This window comes from Apteryx rowi, unplaced genomic scaffold (genome assembly GCF_003343035.1).
Source record: "Apteryx rowi isolate R43461 unplaced genomic scaffold, aptRow1 scaffold_448, whole genome shotgun sequence".
NCBI lineage: Eukaryota > Metazoa > Chordata > Aves > Apterygiformes > Apterygidae > Apteryx > Apteryx rowi.
The window spans coordinates 386108-402050 of NW_020450703.1; the positions used below are offsets into that span (position 1 = coordinate 386108).

The 15943-nt window shown below is 37.4% G+C and overlaps 1 protein-coding gene across 3 annotated transcripts in view; it reads left to right on the forward strand.

Annotated features, from left to right (window-relative positions):
• SERAC1 (serine active site containing 1) overlaps positions 1–15023 on the forward strand; it is a 34352-nt gene extending 19329 nt beyond the window's left edge. For all 3 annotated transcript variants that reach the window (XM_026077076.1, XM_026077077.1, XM_026077078.1), the window contains 8 exons: positions 833–995; positions 4887–5037; positions 6602–6743; positions 7923–8023; positions 9040–9137; positions 9702–9884; positions 10358–10501; positions 12503–15023. In XM_026077076.1, coding sequence (XP_025932861.1) covers positions 833–995; positions 4887–5037; positions 6602–6743; positions 7923–8023; positions 9040–9137; positions 9702–9884; positions 10358–10501; positions 12503–12639 — 1119 coding nt within the window. In that variant the 3' untranslated portion in view covers positions 12640–15023. The remainder of the gene's footprint in view (positions 1–832; positions 996–4886; positions 5038–6601; positions 6744–7922; positions 8024–9039; positions 9138–9701; positions 9885–10357; positions 10502–12502) is intronic.
• Positions 15024–15943: the final 920 nt, after the last annotated feature.

The window sequence follows — 15943 nt, forward strand, 5'->3', positions numbered from 1 at the left end:
TGAGGTGGATCCCATCTCTCCCCAGCAGTTGTCGATCTTCAAACAGGGTCCCATGGTCGTAGAAACCAAAACCCTGTTGCCAACACCAGCGGCGCAGCCTCCTTATACATAGAAATACTGACTTAGTCTAGAGTTTGTTATATTCAAGATTTTCCATTTGAACAAGTTATGACTGTACTCGTACAGAATGTGTGTCTGTCTATGTTGAAAGCCAAAAACTTGAGGACATCAGCAATTCCACACCTACAATACATCCTTAAGCAGTGTATATTAAATGTTCAAGTCACAAGCATTTGCCCAGAATCCATGGTTGACACTACAGCTGGACCAGATTCTGCTTGGACTAGATTCTGTTGTTGCCCTTAAGATCAATAATGATTGCAGTACTGTTTGGAAAGTAGAAATACCCTTGTGCTTCAAAGAAAGGGATTATAACAGTTGAATTTTAAGTGGTGGACAGGAAGACAAGTAGCTCCATGCTTTCACAAATACAGACAATTGTCCTGTTCAGACTCTTGAACTTCACTTGAAATTTGATCATGCCGAGTGGAGAACAATCGCACCTCCCACAGACATGGATGAGAGTGAAGTGAAGATACTCAACGTCTTTTCAGTTGTCAATCCATAGGAATCGACTATTTAATATATTAAATTATTTATTCCCTTTCCAATTGTATGGCATAACAAATTCTAGATGAAGTAAGAATTTATATGTAGTAGGTGCTTTTGTATCGTATCAGCTCCTTAAAGTTCCCTACTCTGTGCATTAACAGCATCTCAAAGAACCTTCTGCAGAACATCAACTTACATTGTATTTTCTGTATAATGCTAGGTTTCTTCTCACTGTGATAAAATTGAAGCAAAAGGAGGCCTGCAGCTACTACAGAGGATATACCAGCTACGTAAAGATTCTGCAAAAATACAAAGGAATATAATTCGCATTATTGGAAATATGGCTTTGGATGAACGTCTTCATTCATCCATAGTACGTGCAGGTAAAAGGAAAGCAAGTGAAAGTAGTCTGAGTGCCAGATTTCTATTCAAAAATTTTCAGTGGATTTGGTGCTTTTGTAAAATGTATAGAGGTAGAGGTGTATCTTTTTTTTAAGTACAAAAAATATAGACAGTTTAGACAGTGGTGGTTTAAAAACTTCTGTATTCTGTCTAGCCGATATATGTCAATGCCTCAGAGGCACTGTAAGTCTTTAATGGATGGTGAGAATTTGGCCATGATTAGTGTCCGGTTCAGGTTACTGGAAAAGATTTTTTTGAGTTTCCTTTTCTCACAGATAGGCTGCCTTGTAGATTAGAATTTTTCTTATTGACTGTATTTTAGTCTTGTAAAGGAACAGAGCAGCTTGCAGTCCTTACCTTTCAAAATAAACTGAAACATACCCTCATACCCTCCTTTGTTTCATATGAAGCTAGGAACTTCTGTTAAGCCTTCCTCTGCTGCACCTTTTTTCATATCCCTTAAAGACCGCTGTTAAATTCTTCCTTCTAGTTTTAGTGACAAACAAATAATTCCCAATGTTTTATTAGGAAACGAATAAAGGCCAAAATAGGAAATACCAATGTGCTATTGTATACCTCCATGGTGGTATTTACCTCTTAAATACTGTGTGCATTTTTAATCTTCCCATCTCACAAAGGAGAAATAACAAAGGTACAGAGAAAGACCATGAAGGTGATTAAGGCTTGAAATGGCTCTGGTACAAACAAACTAAACTAAGACTTTTCCTGGAAAAAGCAACTAAAGGAAAATATGATGGAGATCTATAAAATCATCACTGACCTGGAGAAGGGGAGGAGACTATCTGCTGTTTCTTTATAATACCAGATCAAAGGTTCTTGTACATTAAATTATCAAGAGGCAGAACAAAAAAAAATACAATGCATAACTAAAGTAAAACTTGCTAGAGAATATTGTGAACGTTGAAGTCTTTAAGTTCAAAAAGTGATTAGACGTATTCATGGAAAGAAAAATCCATAAAGCTGTATGCACAGATGCCATCTCTTTCTCAGAAAATCCCAAATTGATTGCAGGAAGCTGAGAGGGTGGAGGGGGGAAACAGCACTACATACTTGCCCTTCGTTCTTTTATTGTTCTCCAGTTTTCCTTACTGCCCACTTCTGGAGAAAGACTGCTAGACAGCAAAGGCCTTTGGTCTGAGTTCCAGGACCGTTCTTTCATTCTTGTGACTGCTAAAACCACACATATGGAGGAAGAGATTGTAAAAGAAGAGTTAGCACCTCTTTAAGGCAAAGCTGATCAAGAGTTGATGAGCAGCTGGATTCTGCTGATCAAGAGTTGATGAGAACAGTTCCCTTCTGTTACTGGAAGATGCACATAAGAAGGAACCTCTGAGGCTCTTTTGCAACATCTGCTGGCACAGGAAGAGAAAGAATGAATGATAAACCGTGTAGCAGCTGTGATGTGGTGTCTAGGGGCAGAAGGATTCTCAACGCATTGTTTTTGGCCCTTTATCTTGATTCATTTGAGAGAGGAAAAAGAACATAGACCCCGCTACTTTTAATCATGCTAGTTTGGCATTGTATTTGGAGAACTGAAAATAAATTTTTAATAGTGTTCTTCTTAAGAAGTTGGACATTGGTTAACATGTATTCTACTTAGAAATATAATTTGAGTTAATCATTCTTAAAAAATGTCACTTTTCCAGTTATCAAAGGTACTTACATTTAAACAAAAACCACATCAATCCATTCTTTTCATTACTCTGCAGTGAGCTATCTTGAATTAGCAACTTACTCGTTATACTAGTAGCAAAGTACTATGAAATCACAACTCTTGTGATGAGGACTTAACTACCAAATCTAGTAGAAAGGAAAAGTTTGGTTGGTCAGAACAACATCTATTTTCAAATTCCAATAAAACTGAAAAAGATTTTGGAACAGTGCTCACTAATTAAATTCTGTTTCTTCTTTTTCAAATCAGCCTCAATTTGAAAATCTTCAGTCATTCCAGGTTCTGTTTATGAAATTGATTTTAACATGCTTGTGATTTATAGACCATTGTAGCTAGCAGCAACATGGATTATGCAGAATTTTAAAGAAATAACACACATAATAATAATCTCCTGAGAGGACTTTTTAATCTTTTCTGTTTGGAGTTTGCTTATTTTTCTATTCCATTTAAGTACACTTTTCTTTTTTTGGCTTGTGTGAACCAAAATACTAGTGATTTGAAAAGTCTTGAGAAGTTTGGGAGGTTCAAATCCTCATTGTTTGGGGGAGGTGGAGACGTCTGGTACAAAACAGATAATGTGTAAGCAATGTGTAGATCTGCTTTAAAAATACTGGAAGTTTGAAACTGTATCATGGACACTCTCGGTGTATTCTGGTGTTCATTCTTAAACTTTTCTTTTTGAATATGTTCGCTTGTGATATGCTCTAGAAAACGAATTCTCAAACATTTTAAATGTATTTTCTGCTCCTTTCCTCTCCTTAGTTGAACGGTTTCTGCAGAAGGTCTCACAATGGCCAGGGCATCTCAGAACACCTTGCCAGGAGCATGAGCTGGGTAGGGCCTGGCGTGGTGCTAAGAGGGCACCAGCATGGGGAGAGAGCACAGAGAGCAAGAGCAGAGGAACCCAGGGGCAGCCAGGAGCCGTGTTGCTCTTCTTCTGCAAGTTAGTTGGAGCCTCAGAAACCAGGACAGTCGCGGTGACGGGAGACGCAGAGGAGCATGTGTAACTCCTGGTGGCTGAGGACTCCCTGGCGTCCCACTGTTTGCGTTGCTCAGGCATCACATTCTCACTGCTCTTCTGTCCAGCCTGACCCCTCCCTAGCCATCTCCTCCTGAGGGCGTTTCCCACCCAATCCTTAGCAACGCTTAAAATATTTCTCAGTCCACTCTGAGATCAAGCTTATGTTTGATTTGAGAAGTTTTTCTGCATGAAAGATTTTTACTTCAAAGTCACCGTGTGTGTGTGCGCGCGCGCATGTGTGTGTGCGTGCATGCTTGTGCCCACCCACTCTAAATGCCCTTTTGGTTTTTATCTGCTTGAATTTTAGTGAGGGATTTTTTTAATTGTCACAGACTCATGCAGTCTGACTTAGTTTTCTTTAAAGCATTTAAAGGCCATGTTTGTGTGTATGTGGTTAAAAAAAAGTACTCCTTTGTGTTTCTTGGTAGTCTACACAGATCCCCATTGATGTCTAGTAAGTTAGATTTTACATTTTAGGCAAGGTATTATAAAGCGTCTGTTTTTTCTTGAGGTAGCTATGACTTAAAATTGAAGAGTATTTTAAAGAGGCTTCCATTATTAATTCTGTTATATTTCTTAAGTATAAATAGCATATTATTTTTAGAATAATGAGGACATTTTAATTTCTTAAAGTTTTTCACATGTTAGATTTTAAAATTAGAAATGGTTGTATTCTTACAAGCATCAATTTTCCCACCTGTCATTACTGCTGCTTTTTTAACTTTTGTATACCCTTCCTATGCTAGAAGCCTTGCTTCCTTTCCTGCATACTGTAATGAGGACGTTGCTCTTTGTCTTTCTAATGACTTGCCTGCAGAAACAGACTGGACATCTGTTCCCTCTCTGACCACTGCAGTGACCTATGGATACACTTTCTCTTCCCTCTGAGAAGGGGTCCTCCTTCAGATCATAAGTTGAATAATAGCAAAATACATTGCCTTCTCACCATTCTGGATTTTTCGTTTTCAGTTTTGGAGATTCCTCTCTTCTACCATTGGCTTTCCTTGGGTAAAGAGAAGTGGATCTGTTTTGATGTCACCATTTTATGTTCTAACATTTATTTTCACAAGTATCACTTTGAAAGATGGTGTTTCTGAATTCTCTCGTTTGGATGATATTCCTAATTACTTAATTAGCCACTTTATTTTTGCAATGTAGGTTGGGTTTCTGTACTTGCTGAAGTAATGAAATCTCCACATGTCATTCAGTCTTCTCACGCATCCAGAGCTTTGGCTAACCTGGACAGGGACACAGTGCATGAGAAGTATCCAGATGGTGTTTATGTTTTGCATCCACAGTATCGTAGCAGGTAAAGCAGAAGGATCACACCATACTTTGTGCTACTGGCTATACTGTTCACTTAAAAACTACATAAAAGTGAAGTCTGGGTGCTGCTGTACTCATGTAACCTGCTTTTCCTATTCTTTGATGGGTTGAAGGGACGGGGTTTAGATTCTTAAATATGAGAACAACAGAAATGCTCAGAGCAGTCCATAGCCATGAAAGGAATACTACTGTATTGTATGGAAAAATCCAAATATAAACTGTGAAATGAATTATTACTTTGCATACATTGCAACCATGTAGCATTTGCACCAGCTCTTGTAGGATACAGTGCCTTGTAATCATTCTGTTGGGAGCAGCACATGTTGGTCTAAGCTGCGGTTAATTTATGGTTGAGAAATCCCATTAAACCCTGTCAGCTTCTTTTAATTGTGATTGTATATCTGGGAATGAAGCAGTTTCCGGTGTGATGTCATTTAGTAGCAGCTATATTCCTTGGCTTACTGGTGTTAGTCAGGTTACAGCAAAGGTTTAATTTGATGATATAGCTGGAATCATCAGACTGTATTAATAGTAGGTGGAGAGAGTGGTATTTTTCATTATAGAAGAATATGACGTATGACTTCCAGTACTTCCAATACAAACCCTTCCAATACAGGGTTTCACCTAAAGTTGGTTGTGCTGCATTTGAAACAGCACTGTGCCTGTGCACTTCCTATTTTCAGCTTCTCTTGCAAAATCTTGACAAACCTTCGTACTGAAAACGTGCAGGTTTCTCTCTCTGACCCATCTAGCTTCACTTCTTCTGCATAGCAGTAAAATTTTCTCACTGAATTATCTTTGAAATATATTCAGTAATTATTCCTACAATAATTCCTGTTGTCATCTGGTTAGTGCCAGCATCTCTTACCCTGTGTTAATACAGTAACAGGACCACCTTTTTCTGTAGAGGTGGATTGCATACAAAATCAGCCAAATATTAACTTGAATGACTAAAAAGAAATGTTATCACTGGAGGGGTCGGGTTCAGTGACAGGATCTAGGATCTTTTCTCATTATCTGTGGGGTCTTTCTTCAATGTTTCTTACATGTTAGTAGTGTTGTTGGGAACTTCTGGACAAATCAATATGCTTTTCAGTGTTTTGGGATAGTGAATGTCTCATGAAAATACCAGCCTTCCTTCCTTTGAATGTAGCAGGAGTGGGATGGTTGGTCTAGTTTCCAAGCCATTTTATAAGTTAAAAATGTATCTTTTTCACAAATCGTATTACTATTAACTTCTTTGATCTACACATTTCAAATCACAGCAGTTGCTGCCAAAAAGTTGGGGTGCATATGTAGTTGCCCTACCGGTAGTACTTAGGCCCCCATGTCCTTTTTCTCTGCCTCTCTCTCTGCTGGATGGATCCCTGATTCTCATCTTGATACGAGTGTCCTCTTTGCAATATCTTGTCCTCCATAAGATAAGGAATCACATATAGTGTTAAAACTAGCATTTTGGCATCCCTTACGGTGAAAGTTCTATGTAAACTGTAATTTGCTAAAAAAATATGTACCATCCATCTCTCAAAAATTCCTTTCTGTATCAGTCAGCCCATCAAAGCAGACATCCTTTTTGTTCATGGTCTTTTGGGAGCAGCATTTAAAACCTGGCGACAACAAGATATAGACCGGCCTTTGGATCAAAAGGCTTCAGAAGGGGAAGAGAACTACAGCCAATGCTGGCCAAAGGTAAGAAGACAATAACATTTTCGCTCAAGACTGCTGTTTTCTCATTAAAGACAGCTGTCCAGAGGTTCTAGAATTAAGCTGTTTGGAAGTTGCCTATTTGGAATCTAAATACCTTTTAATCTGATTATACAAGTAGCACTTTCTGAGTTTCTGGTACACTTTTGTTAGCAAGTTGAAATTTTGAGCAGGCTGTTCTTGCAAAGTAACATCCCTGCTAAATTTAATGCTCTCACACCATTCTTCTACTAGTAAAAGAGGAGGCAATGTCTGCTTTCCTCTTAAACTTTTTGATGGAATGCGATAGCTTAGAAAAAGTAACTAAAACTACGTTTTATAAAAGTTAAGTATATTTTCATACATGGGTGTCTGAGTACCTGAGTTCTTGCAGATTTCTGCACAAATATTATTGGTAAATAAGTAATTACTGCTTTAATCAAGTTGTATTTGTATAACCAGTAAAGTACCTCTTTAAAAATATATAATATATGTAAAAATACTGATCGGTCCCCATTGGTAATCTTAGTAATCCTCCTATCACCCAGGAGAGGGAGCCAGGAATGCATGAGTGATTAATCCATCTCCAGCTTTTGCCTGCTTTGTGGCTGGGGAAGAGGCTAAAGAGTTTGCTGACATGTAATACAAGAATAATAGTCTAGGTGTAAGATGTATTTGGRGATTAACTAAAGAGCAGAAATCTTCCTTGACATTGTTCCCAGAATAACAGCTTTGCTTCATTGCTGGTAAAGTGCTTGCAAGAATTTAAGTACTTCAATTATAAGCTCAAAAGGTAGATTCTCTAATTGCCAATCTAATGTATTTAAAATCAGGTTTTAAGTCATTACCAGTAATAAAATTCTTAAAATCAGAATTTAGCAGTTTATTTCTCTATAACTTTGTCCACAGTATAATATGCTGACAGTAGTGGAAAAGATTTGGTGGGGGGAGGATCATTTTCAAGAAAGCACCTGCTTTAAAGACACACTAGGAACATGCTTTTGGAAAAGGCATCATTTCTTACATAGCTCATTTGAACAGTCTGTAAAATGTAAGGTGGAATTATTTTCCAAAAAAATTAGTATCAAGCTTAAAAGTATATTACTAGTCTTGAGTATGATGTCTGAGAACAAATGGCTGTGGATCAAATTCACTTACACTTTTTTTTTTTTTTAATTAATTTAGACATGGTTGGCGTCAGACTGCCCTGCCCTTAGAATTATATCTGTGGAGTATGACACCCATCTAAGTGACTGGAAAGCAAAATGTCCTGTTGAGGCTCACAGGTAGCAAATGAAGTGCAATCTGGGGAGAGGGGCAGAAGGAGGGAGACCTGTAAAGCTAATCCTTCAGGTTACTTGGTGTGAAACAGTCAACTTACTTTTCTTGCTGCATATGAAAATCAAGTTTAGAAAAACCTTGGATACAATCATGGTATGCTTGAGGAACCAATAGTGATAAAGTAAATTAGACTTTTGCACAGTGGTTGCCTGTTTCCATTGATCATTTAATTCTACAAATTGTTACATTATCCAGGGGTCTTCTATGTTTAATTCTTGTTACATTGCAAAGAGTAATGATGTTGAGCTTTCAAGCTTAGACTGGGAACTGGCATCAGTTTTGTGTTTGGTTCTACCACAGATTCATTTTCGGCCTTTAACATGTAGCTCATCCTTTCTGGACCTCAGTCTCTTCATTTAGAAAATGAAAACTGTTATGATTTTATACTGTTCTCGTGCAAAGTATTTGGAGATTATTGTTTGGAAAGTATAACAGAAGAGAAAAAATTATCTTTTGTTTTTGAATGTATTGGTTGATCATGCACTTAGTTATTCGTTTCTGTGCCTTGCTGCACAATTTGAGCGTTGTTTAGCAAAGCACATGTTTGTCAGACTTTAGGTATATTCTTGTTTCAGGGTACAGAGTTCATTATGCATTGATGACACTTCCCAAAATAAAAAGATAGTTTTTTAACAATATGTAAATTAAGTTATTCAAAAACCCATAAAGAGATTTGCAGAACTAATGCTAAAGGAAATGACTGGTGAGTGAAATTGAAAGATCACTTTCTAGCAAGACTGAGAAACTGAATTTAGTTCAGTTCCTATTGTCCTTGTGAACCCAAAATTACAAAAGTTTTTGAGATCTTCAATTTTCAGTGTACTAACAGTAATTAAGCATGGTCAGAAGATACATGTACCTAATTCCCTTTCATAAACACTCAGCACTGAAAATTCATTCTGTTTTAACACTGTCATTTAACCTGTCATGATTCATCTTGCTTGTGTTTGTTCTTTTACAGAAAGTCTATTGCTTATAGGAGCAATGAGCTTCTTGACAAGCTCAGAGCTGCTGGCATTGGAGATAGACCTCTAGTGTGGGTCTCGCATAGCATGGGTGGTAAGCAAATTGCCTGTTTGATATAACGTATTTATCTGCTGTTGTATTTCGGAGTAAGCTGTTAATCAAATTCAGTCTGAAATGCTATTATTCAGCATAGTTTATCTCAAAAATTTAGAGAGATCTAAAAATGCAAAATATATTTCTGCTTTTTTAATGCATTATATTCAATAGTGCATACATTTTGAAAGGATTTTTATTGCTGATTTTTATTTTTGTTTGTACTGTGTTGATTAAAAACACAAAATCAATGAGTTGAAATTCACACAATTGGGAATCCAGGGGCTAAATTTTCTTCATGACTGGACATATAGTAAGTGTCATTAGAAGTACTTAAGGCAAACGGAATAAGTTTGGAGAATTGGATTTGCACCATTCATTGACATTTTATTTTAATGGCTCCTCTTTTTTTTTTTTTTTTTCAACTTAATCTTACATATTTGACAAAACAAAGGCTAATTGACCAAAGCAAGAATATGGTTTAGTTGCTTCATGGATAATATAGCATGATGATTATTTTCACAGTGGTTTAAATCCCTGTATTAATTCAGTTTCTGCTGCCAGGTCTTCTCGTCAAAAAGATGCTTGTGGATGCTTCCAAGAATCCAGAAATGGATAAAATTGTAAACAACACCAGAGGAATCATATTTTATAGCGTACCTCACCATGGTTCCCAGCTGGCTGAATATTCTATAAATGCCAGATATCTTCTCTTTCCATCTGTGGAGGTTAAAGAACTCAGCAAGGGTATGCTCGCTTTGTAACCATTTAGCAGCAGGAATCTGTCTGTTCTTTTTGATTTGTTTTTTTTTTTTAATCATGATCTCAGAAAATGCTTGATAAAAAACAACAACCCTCCTTTTATGTTTAGGGTTGTGTGTTGAATTGACAGAATAAATATTATGTTTGACTGCAGAGGGAGAAAAAAGAGTGAGACTGAGTTTATAAAAGAATAGTTTGGGCCATTTAGCAGTGTAATAACTCAACGTGTGCTGAAATTCACAAACTGAATCTTGCAATTAAATTCCATGCTATACAGAAAGAAATGTTGAAGTGTTGCTTATGATTACCTGAAGAAAGGGACTACAAACAAAATATTACTCCTCTTGCTGGGGTTTCTAATTATTCCAAAACATTTCTTTGGGAATGCAATCTTTCAGATAAATTCTATAATCTATGTTTCAAGATAACACTGCAAAAATTATGTTACTCTTTCTCAGATTCTCCAGCCCTTAAAGAGCTGAATGATGACTTTCTGTCTTTTGCCAAAGAAAAGAAATTTCCAGTGCTGAGTTTTGCAGAAACCTTACCAACACACATAGGCAGCATGATAAAACTGCACGTCGTACCTCTGGAATCAGCAAGTATGTCAAATAGCCATTTATTTTTATTTAATTTTGCAAATATTCATGTAGGCATTGACAGAGGGGGAAGGGTTGTGAAAACTATGGTAGAAAGACCTAGAAAAATACATCTGTGTTTTTTCTTTTGTTTAAACTTTTGACTGAGTTTAAACTACAGTCTTCCTGCTGAGATCAGAGGGAGCTATGTTTATATCTTAGTACAGCAATTGTTTGTTTTGATTTTTCCAAATGCCAGTATTATTCACTTATTAAAAAGAACAGGGTAGGCCCAGATCTAATGTTGTGTTGTTGTAGTCCTTTTGTTTGTAATTATGAGTAACTGTCCTCCATCTGTGTGTAGGTATGCTGAACAGTGTTTCAGAAGCTCCCACAAATGCCAGCTATTTCCTCCTTTTAAAAAGAAGAAAGAAAATTAGTGAGCTGCTTAGTAAAAATAATGGATCACAAAACTATTTTTCAGTGTTAAGAATCCTTTATCTTTCATATCTCAGGCAGTCAAGAAACTTAAATTCAAGCAATACATTTTAAAAGAGAGTTCACCTCCTGAAGAGTTCTCTTGATCTTTTTGCCTTTTGTAGGAGAAGAGAAAAACAGGCAGTTCTTTCTCTTGCTTTGTTTATGGGTATTCAGCTTAGAATTTTTTTTTTTTTAAGTCTGATATTCTCAGGTTTTACCTGAGCCAGACCCTCTTCTGCACTGCCCAAGGTTCCTGTAAAGCCTCAAACAGAAACCATTGCTTCATTGGGCTTTAGATCAGGTTTTCTGCCAGCTAAATCTGCTGGGTTAAATGCAAGGTTGGCTACTCTGAAGAAGGCTGACTATACATTCCTGTTTTCCTTGAGTGAATAATTAGTGGTATTTTTCAGTCTCTCTTCTCAAGAAGCAGATTTTTGTCAAAATGTTACTGATGCAATTTTATTGGTGAGGACTGAAAAACTAGGTACTAATTTTTGCTGGTTTAGCAACACACACACACACATGCACACACACAAAAAAAAGACTGGATAACTGAGTGCACAAATAAGCATCATGCACTTAAAATTTTATAGTATAGTCCTCTTCTCTTCTAGAGATGATATGCAATGCAGCATGTGAGTGTTTTCAGTATGGTTCACCTATGGTTCAGTGACACCCCACCCATTTTGCTCAAATGTCAGGCTGACAAGCAGTGCACTTGCTCTTTCTTACACATTTGCTTGCACACATGATGCAAGCCTTCGTCCTGCTCTAGTGTCATTTTATGTGGCTAAAGATACAAAGTTCCAAGCAGAATGCGTGATTTCACAGGATGCCGAGTGAATGCATAATAATTGGAACGCGGCAGTCACAGCATAACCTAAACTGGAATGTTCAGTAGTAGTAATAGCTGTCAGGAAAATGTAAATGCTGTGGTGTGTCCTCAAATCAGTAGCTGAAAACAGAACACCTGTATTCTGCAAATACGCAATGGATTCTTTTTCATTTACCAGGAAAGGTGTTTAGTGATTTGTTGTATATTTAAGGTCCACGTTAGTCTGTTTTTTAATCTCCACTTCAAAGTATTTTATAAGGAATATGAACAATTAATAGTGGTGTGAAAACCCTACATACATTTAGACTTTTTCAGAATGCAGATACCTTGGATTAAACCATGTCCCTGTTCAAGTCAATGCTTAAACTTCAGTACAGTCAGGACTTTGCTCTCAGTTGGGTGCCTGTAAATGAAGTTCTGATTATTCAAAGGAATCTGTATGGAGAAATGTACATTTGTGAATGCCCAACTAAGACAGTTAGAACTCTAGGCCTAAGGGTTTACCAAGGTGAGTTCTGCAACAATATGTAGCTCTGAGTGTTAGTAGAATGTATTGGTCACAGCTTAGCACATTAAAAAAATTACCTGATGTAAGACGAAATAACTGAACAGAAGACAGGAAATGAGTGAAAAATTGCTAATGCTAGATGTGCATCTCATCTTACTTTACTGAACTTTGGTATTTTTTTCTTCTTCTTTCCTTTTCCCAGATTTGGGTATTGGAGACCTTATTCCAGTGGATGTTAATCATCTAAATATTTGTAAGCCAAAGAAGAAGGATGCTTTCCTGTACCAACATACGTTGAAGTTCATTCAGGAGGTTTTAGCCAGAGAACTTGGAAATTGAGTTTTTGCCACCATTGCTTGCTTATTTCATCCATGCGGTGTAACACAGAAAAGTTCTTCCCCGAAACTTAAGAGGTCTGCAGAACTGCAAAGATGCTATGTGAATAGTATCTGCTGCTAAAATAGTGTTCAGTACTCCAACTCGGAGAACTCCATATCTTATTTCTGAAATGCATTCAAAATAAGTACAGACTGAAACACAGTACTGTAACTTGGTAAAAAGAAAAAGAATGTTGGCTTCAAGTGACAAAGGTTTATTGACAAAGTGTGTGTAATTTCTCCAGCAATTTGGCAGGGAGGGGATGGGGATTCAGTTGAACAGCAGCTTCACTTGGTAGTCTACAAGAATCCCATTGGAGCAGCACCGCTAGGCTATGGAGGGTGCCCAATGCATCTCCTTTTTAGCCAAGAAAGGTTCCTGTGAAGGTAGTTGTTTTCATTAAGGTGGAACTAAAGTCTTACAGGGAGGATTAGAAACAGCTAACTGAGATGATTATCTGTTGTGTCAAAGGGGAAAAGAAGCATGTGGCTGTCCTAAAGCATTGGTTTCTGCCCATGCTAGGGAGTCTGACAGAAGCCTGAGGGAATTTATCCAAGTGACTGAAGATAGCATTTGGATCAGTGGCCTTGTTGCAGGAGTTTTTGTAATTTGCCTTTTTGTTTAACAGATCCACCCAGACTTGTTAGCAAACGCAACATCTGTTTTCTGCTTGAGAAGGAGGTAACAGCTTTGCTGAGTTCTGATAGGATGTCTTGTGTAAACAACTGTAGTTGTTTTAACCTGTTTGTACATATTAAAAAAAAAAAACAGAAAAAAAACTTTCATGTTTTTGTACATTTCTGTTTTAATCCTACCAACTTTTGAGATTGCTTTCTTTGAGACAGTTTGTGTCTGGTCAGACTCAGGACAGTTCTGTGCACTATCACATGGAAGATACAGAACAGAGGCCTCACTGTTAATGTTCATGTTCAGCTTCACTCTTGGGACATACTGAGAAGATGGTACACTTCATTCCCTGGCTCATATTACTCATTTAAAAGCTCTTTAGCTGATTTAAAGAATAGCATTGAAAATGTCCAAATGGAATAAGACATCTGCAGGTCCTGACAAGAAAGCTGATGCTTAGAGTGTGAAGCTCAGGGAGAAAATAAGCAAAGCAGGAGAAAATGCAGGTTGCATAAGGTCCCACGAGAAATGCAGAAGATCCCAGGCATTTTGGTTTCTTGAGGCCCAAGTGTACTTATTCGTGTAGGTAAAGAGGAAAAACAGCACTTTTGTCTTACGTAAGTTTTATCATTATGTCTCTTTTGCTAGAGGTCATAAGGACACCTTAACAGTACTGATGAGAAATAAGTATTCTTCAGAAAAAATGGCAGTTTTCAGACTTTTTTTAAAGTCTTAAATAATTTGCAGCATAGTTCAGGGCAGCCTAGTTACAGTCTTACTGTGGTCTCTTTCCTTTCTTTCCGCCTCCAACTCTCTCTGAAGACAAATATAGGCTATGGTTAGGCTGTACTTCCCTATCCGACCATTTGTCAAATAAGGCTTTTATTGATGACAGGAAAATCAGTAGAGAAGGCTTAAGAGGTCTCTCACCGTTGCTTATGTGAACTGGATCTAGTATTACTGGCCTTAAAATTATGGCTATAAAAGCCACCAAACAGGTGGGATGCACCTTGCAGTTCTGCGTGGGCTCAGTGCAGATGTCAGTGGTGGCTGCAGTCCTGCTGGCTCTTGAGGCCACCTCAACTGTTCCTGCCTTAGAGCACTCCAGTCCAGGAGGAAACTTAAGTCTGAAAAAGCACTTTTGGAAGTTCAGCCTCAACCTTGCACGTTAAAATTCACAACCCACAGCAGTACAGAGAATGTACAGCACTACACAAACAGAGCGTTTTTTTTTTCCTCTGTAACCAAGATGTAGGTAAGAATATTGGATGCCACTATTCCAGATAGAAAATGTAACAGAACCTTTAAAGGAGTTTATCCTGTTTACACTGTGCTTAAACTTCAGAGTGTAAATATTTTAGAATACTTTGTATTCACAGAGAAGAGGGTATGTGGAATTCAGTTTGAATAGACAAGACTTCCAATAATGGAATATGTGTAGTGTGACAAAGCCCATATTGACTTTAATAGACTAAAAGGATTCAGATCAATGACATTACACTGTAATCTTATTCAGTAAATGCTTCTATGTTTTCTTGCTATAACTGGAGCTCTTGAGGCAACTTTCTCCTTTTTGTAACTGTATGTATACATGGTGTAGCTTTTAAAACTAATATTTTGAGTTGTATGTATTTTTTTTGTTTGGAAGATAGTGTATTTTTAAAAATGTATTAGATATGGCACAAAATGTATTAAAGGTGAATGATCTGCTAAATGAATGTACTTGATCATATTCTCTTTTGTTAAAGACCTGTGGGATTTTTAGTGATTGTCTTATGCTGGAAGAAAGCAATGTTTAACCTTCACCTGAAGTAAGAATAACAGGCACTTGTAAGCACCAGAGGCACCGTACTGGGAGCATGGCTGGTCATCAGTGTTTTGCCAAACCAAACAATCACCAGTTGTGCTTTTTAGGTTTTGTTTTCTCTAAAAGTGTCTCCTAAACCATGTACAGACATTGGTTCTAGGGCCAAAGGGTGTGTCGTGTGGTATAAATGTCTGCTTCCCATTAAAAACTTTTAAACTCTTGTGCTTCCCTGGTGTCCCATTAATCCAGAACAGAGCCTTTATGTAAAATTGTTAGGACTCAAATTATGTCCTTAATTCACTAATCCCATCTAGCTATGAACCCAGCCACAGATGTGGCTAGTAGGTGTGTTGTACTTGTGCTGTGCATCTGAGAAGATGGTGTTTCATCTGCATTGTGGCATCCAAGAGTAACATAGCCAGGCACAAAGGGAACACTAATAGGAATTTGTCAATCATCATCTTCCCTGTGATTGTCCAGCCCTCTTGTGCAACTAGATTGGTATTTCTGGTAGCTATGGTCATCAAGCCTTTAACTAACTGCTGTGATTACAGTAGTGCAGACAGGCTTTCACTGTGATTCGTATTTCACTGTGCTAAGCACTGTAGCTAGCTAGAGAGCAGAAATTTTCATTCTGGTGAAAATGTTGGTATCTTTCTTTTCAAACTTTCGATTTTTGGACAAAAACGTGAAAGCCAAAATTTTGGGGGGCAGAATAGAAATTATGGAATATATTGATTTTCATTCTCTTTTTTGTTTCAGTGATTACCCACCTAGAAAAACTGATCAGTCTATAGGGAGGAATTGATGCAACTGGCAAGCTGCAATTTG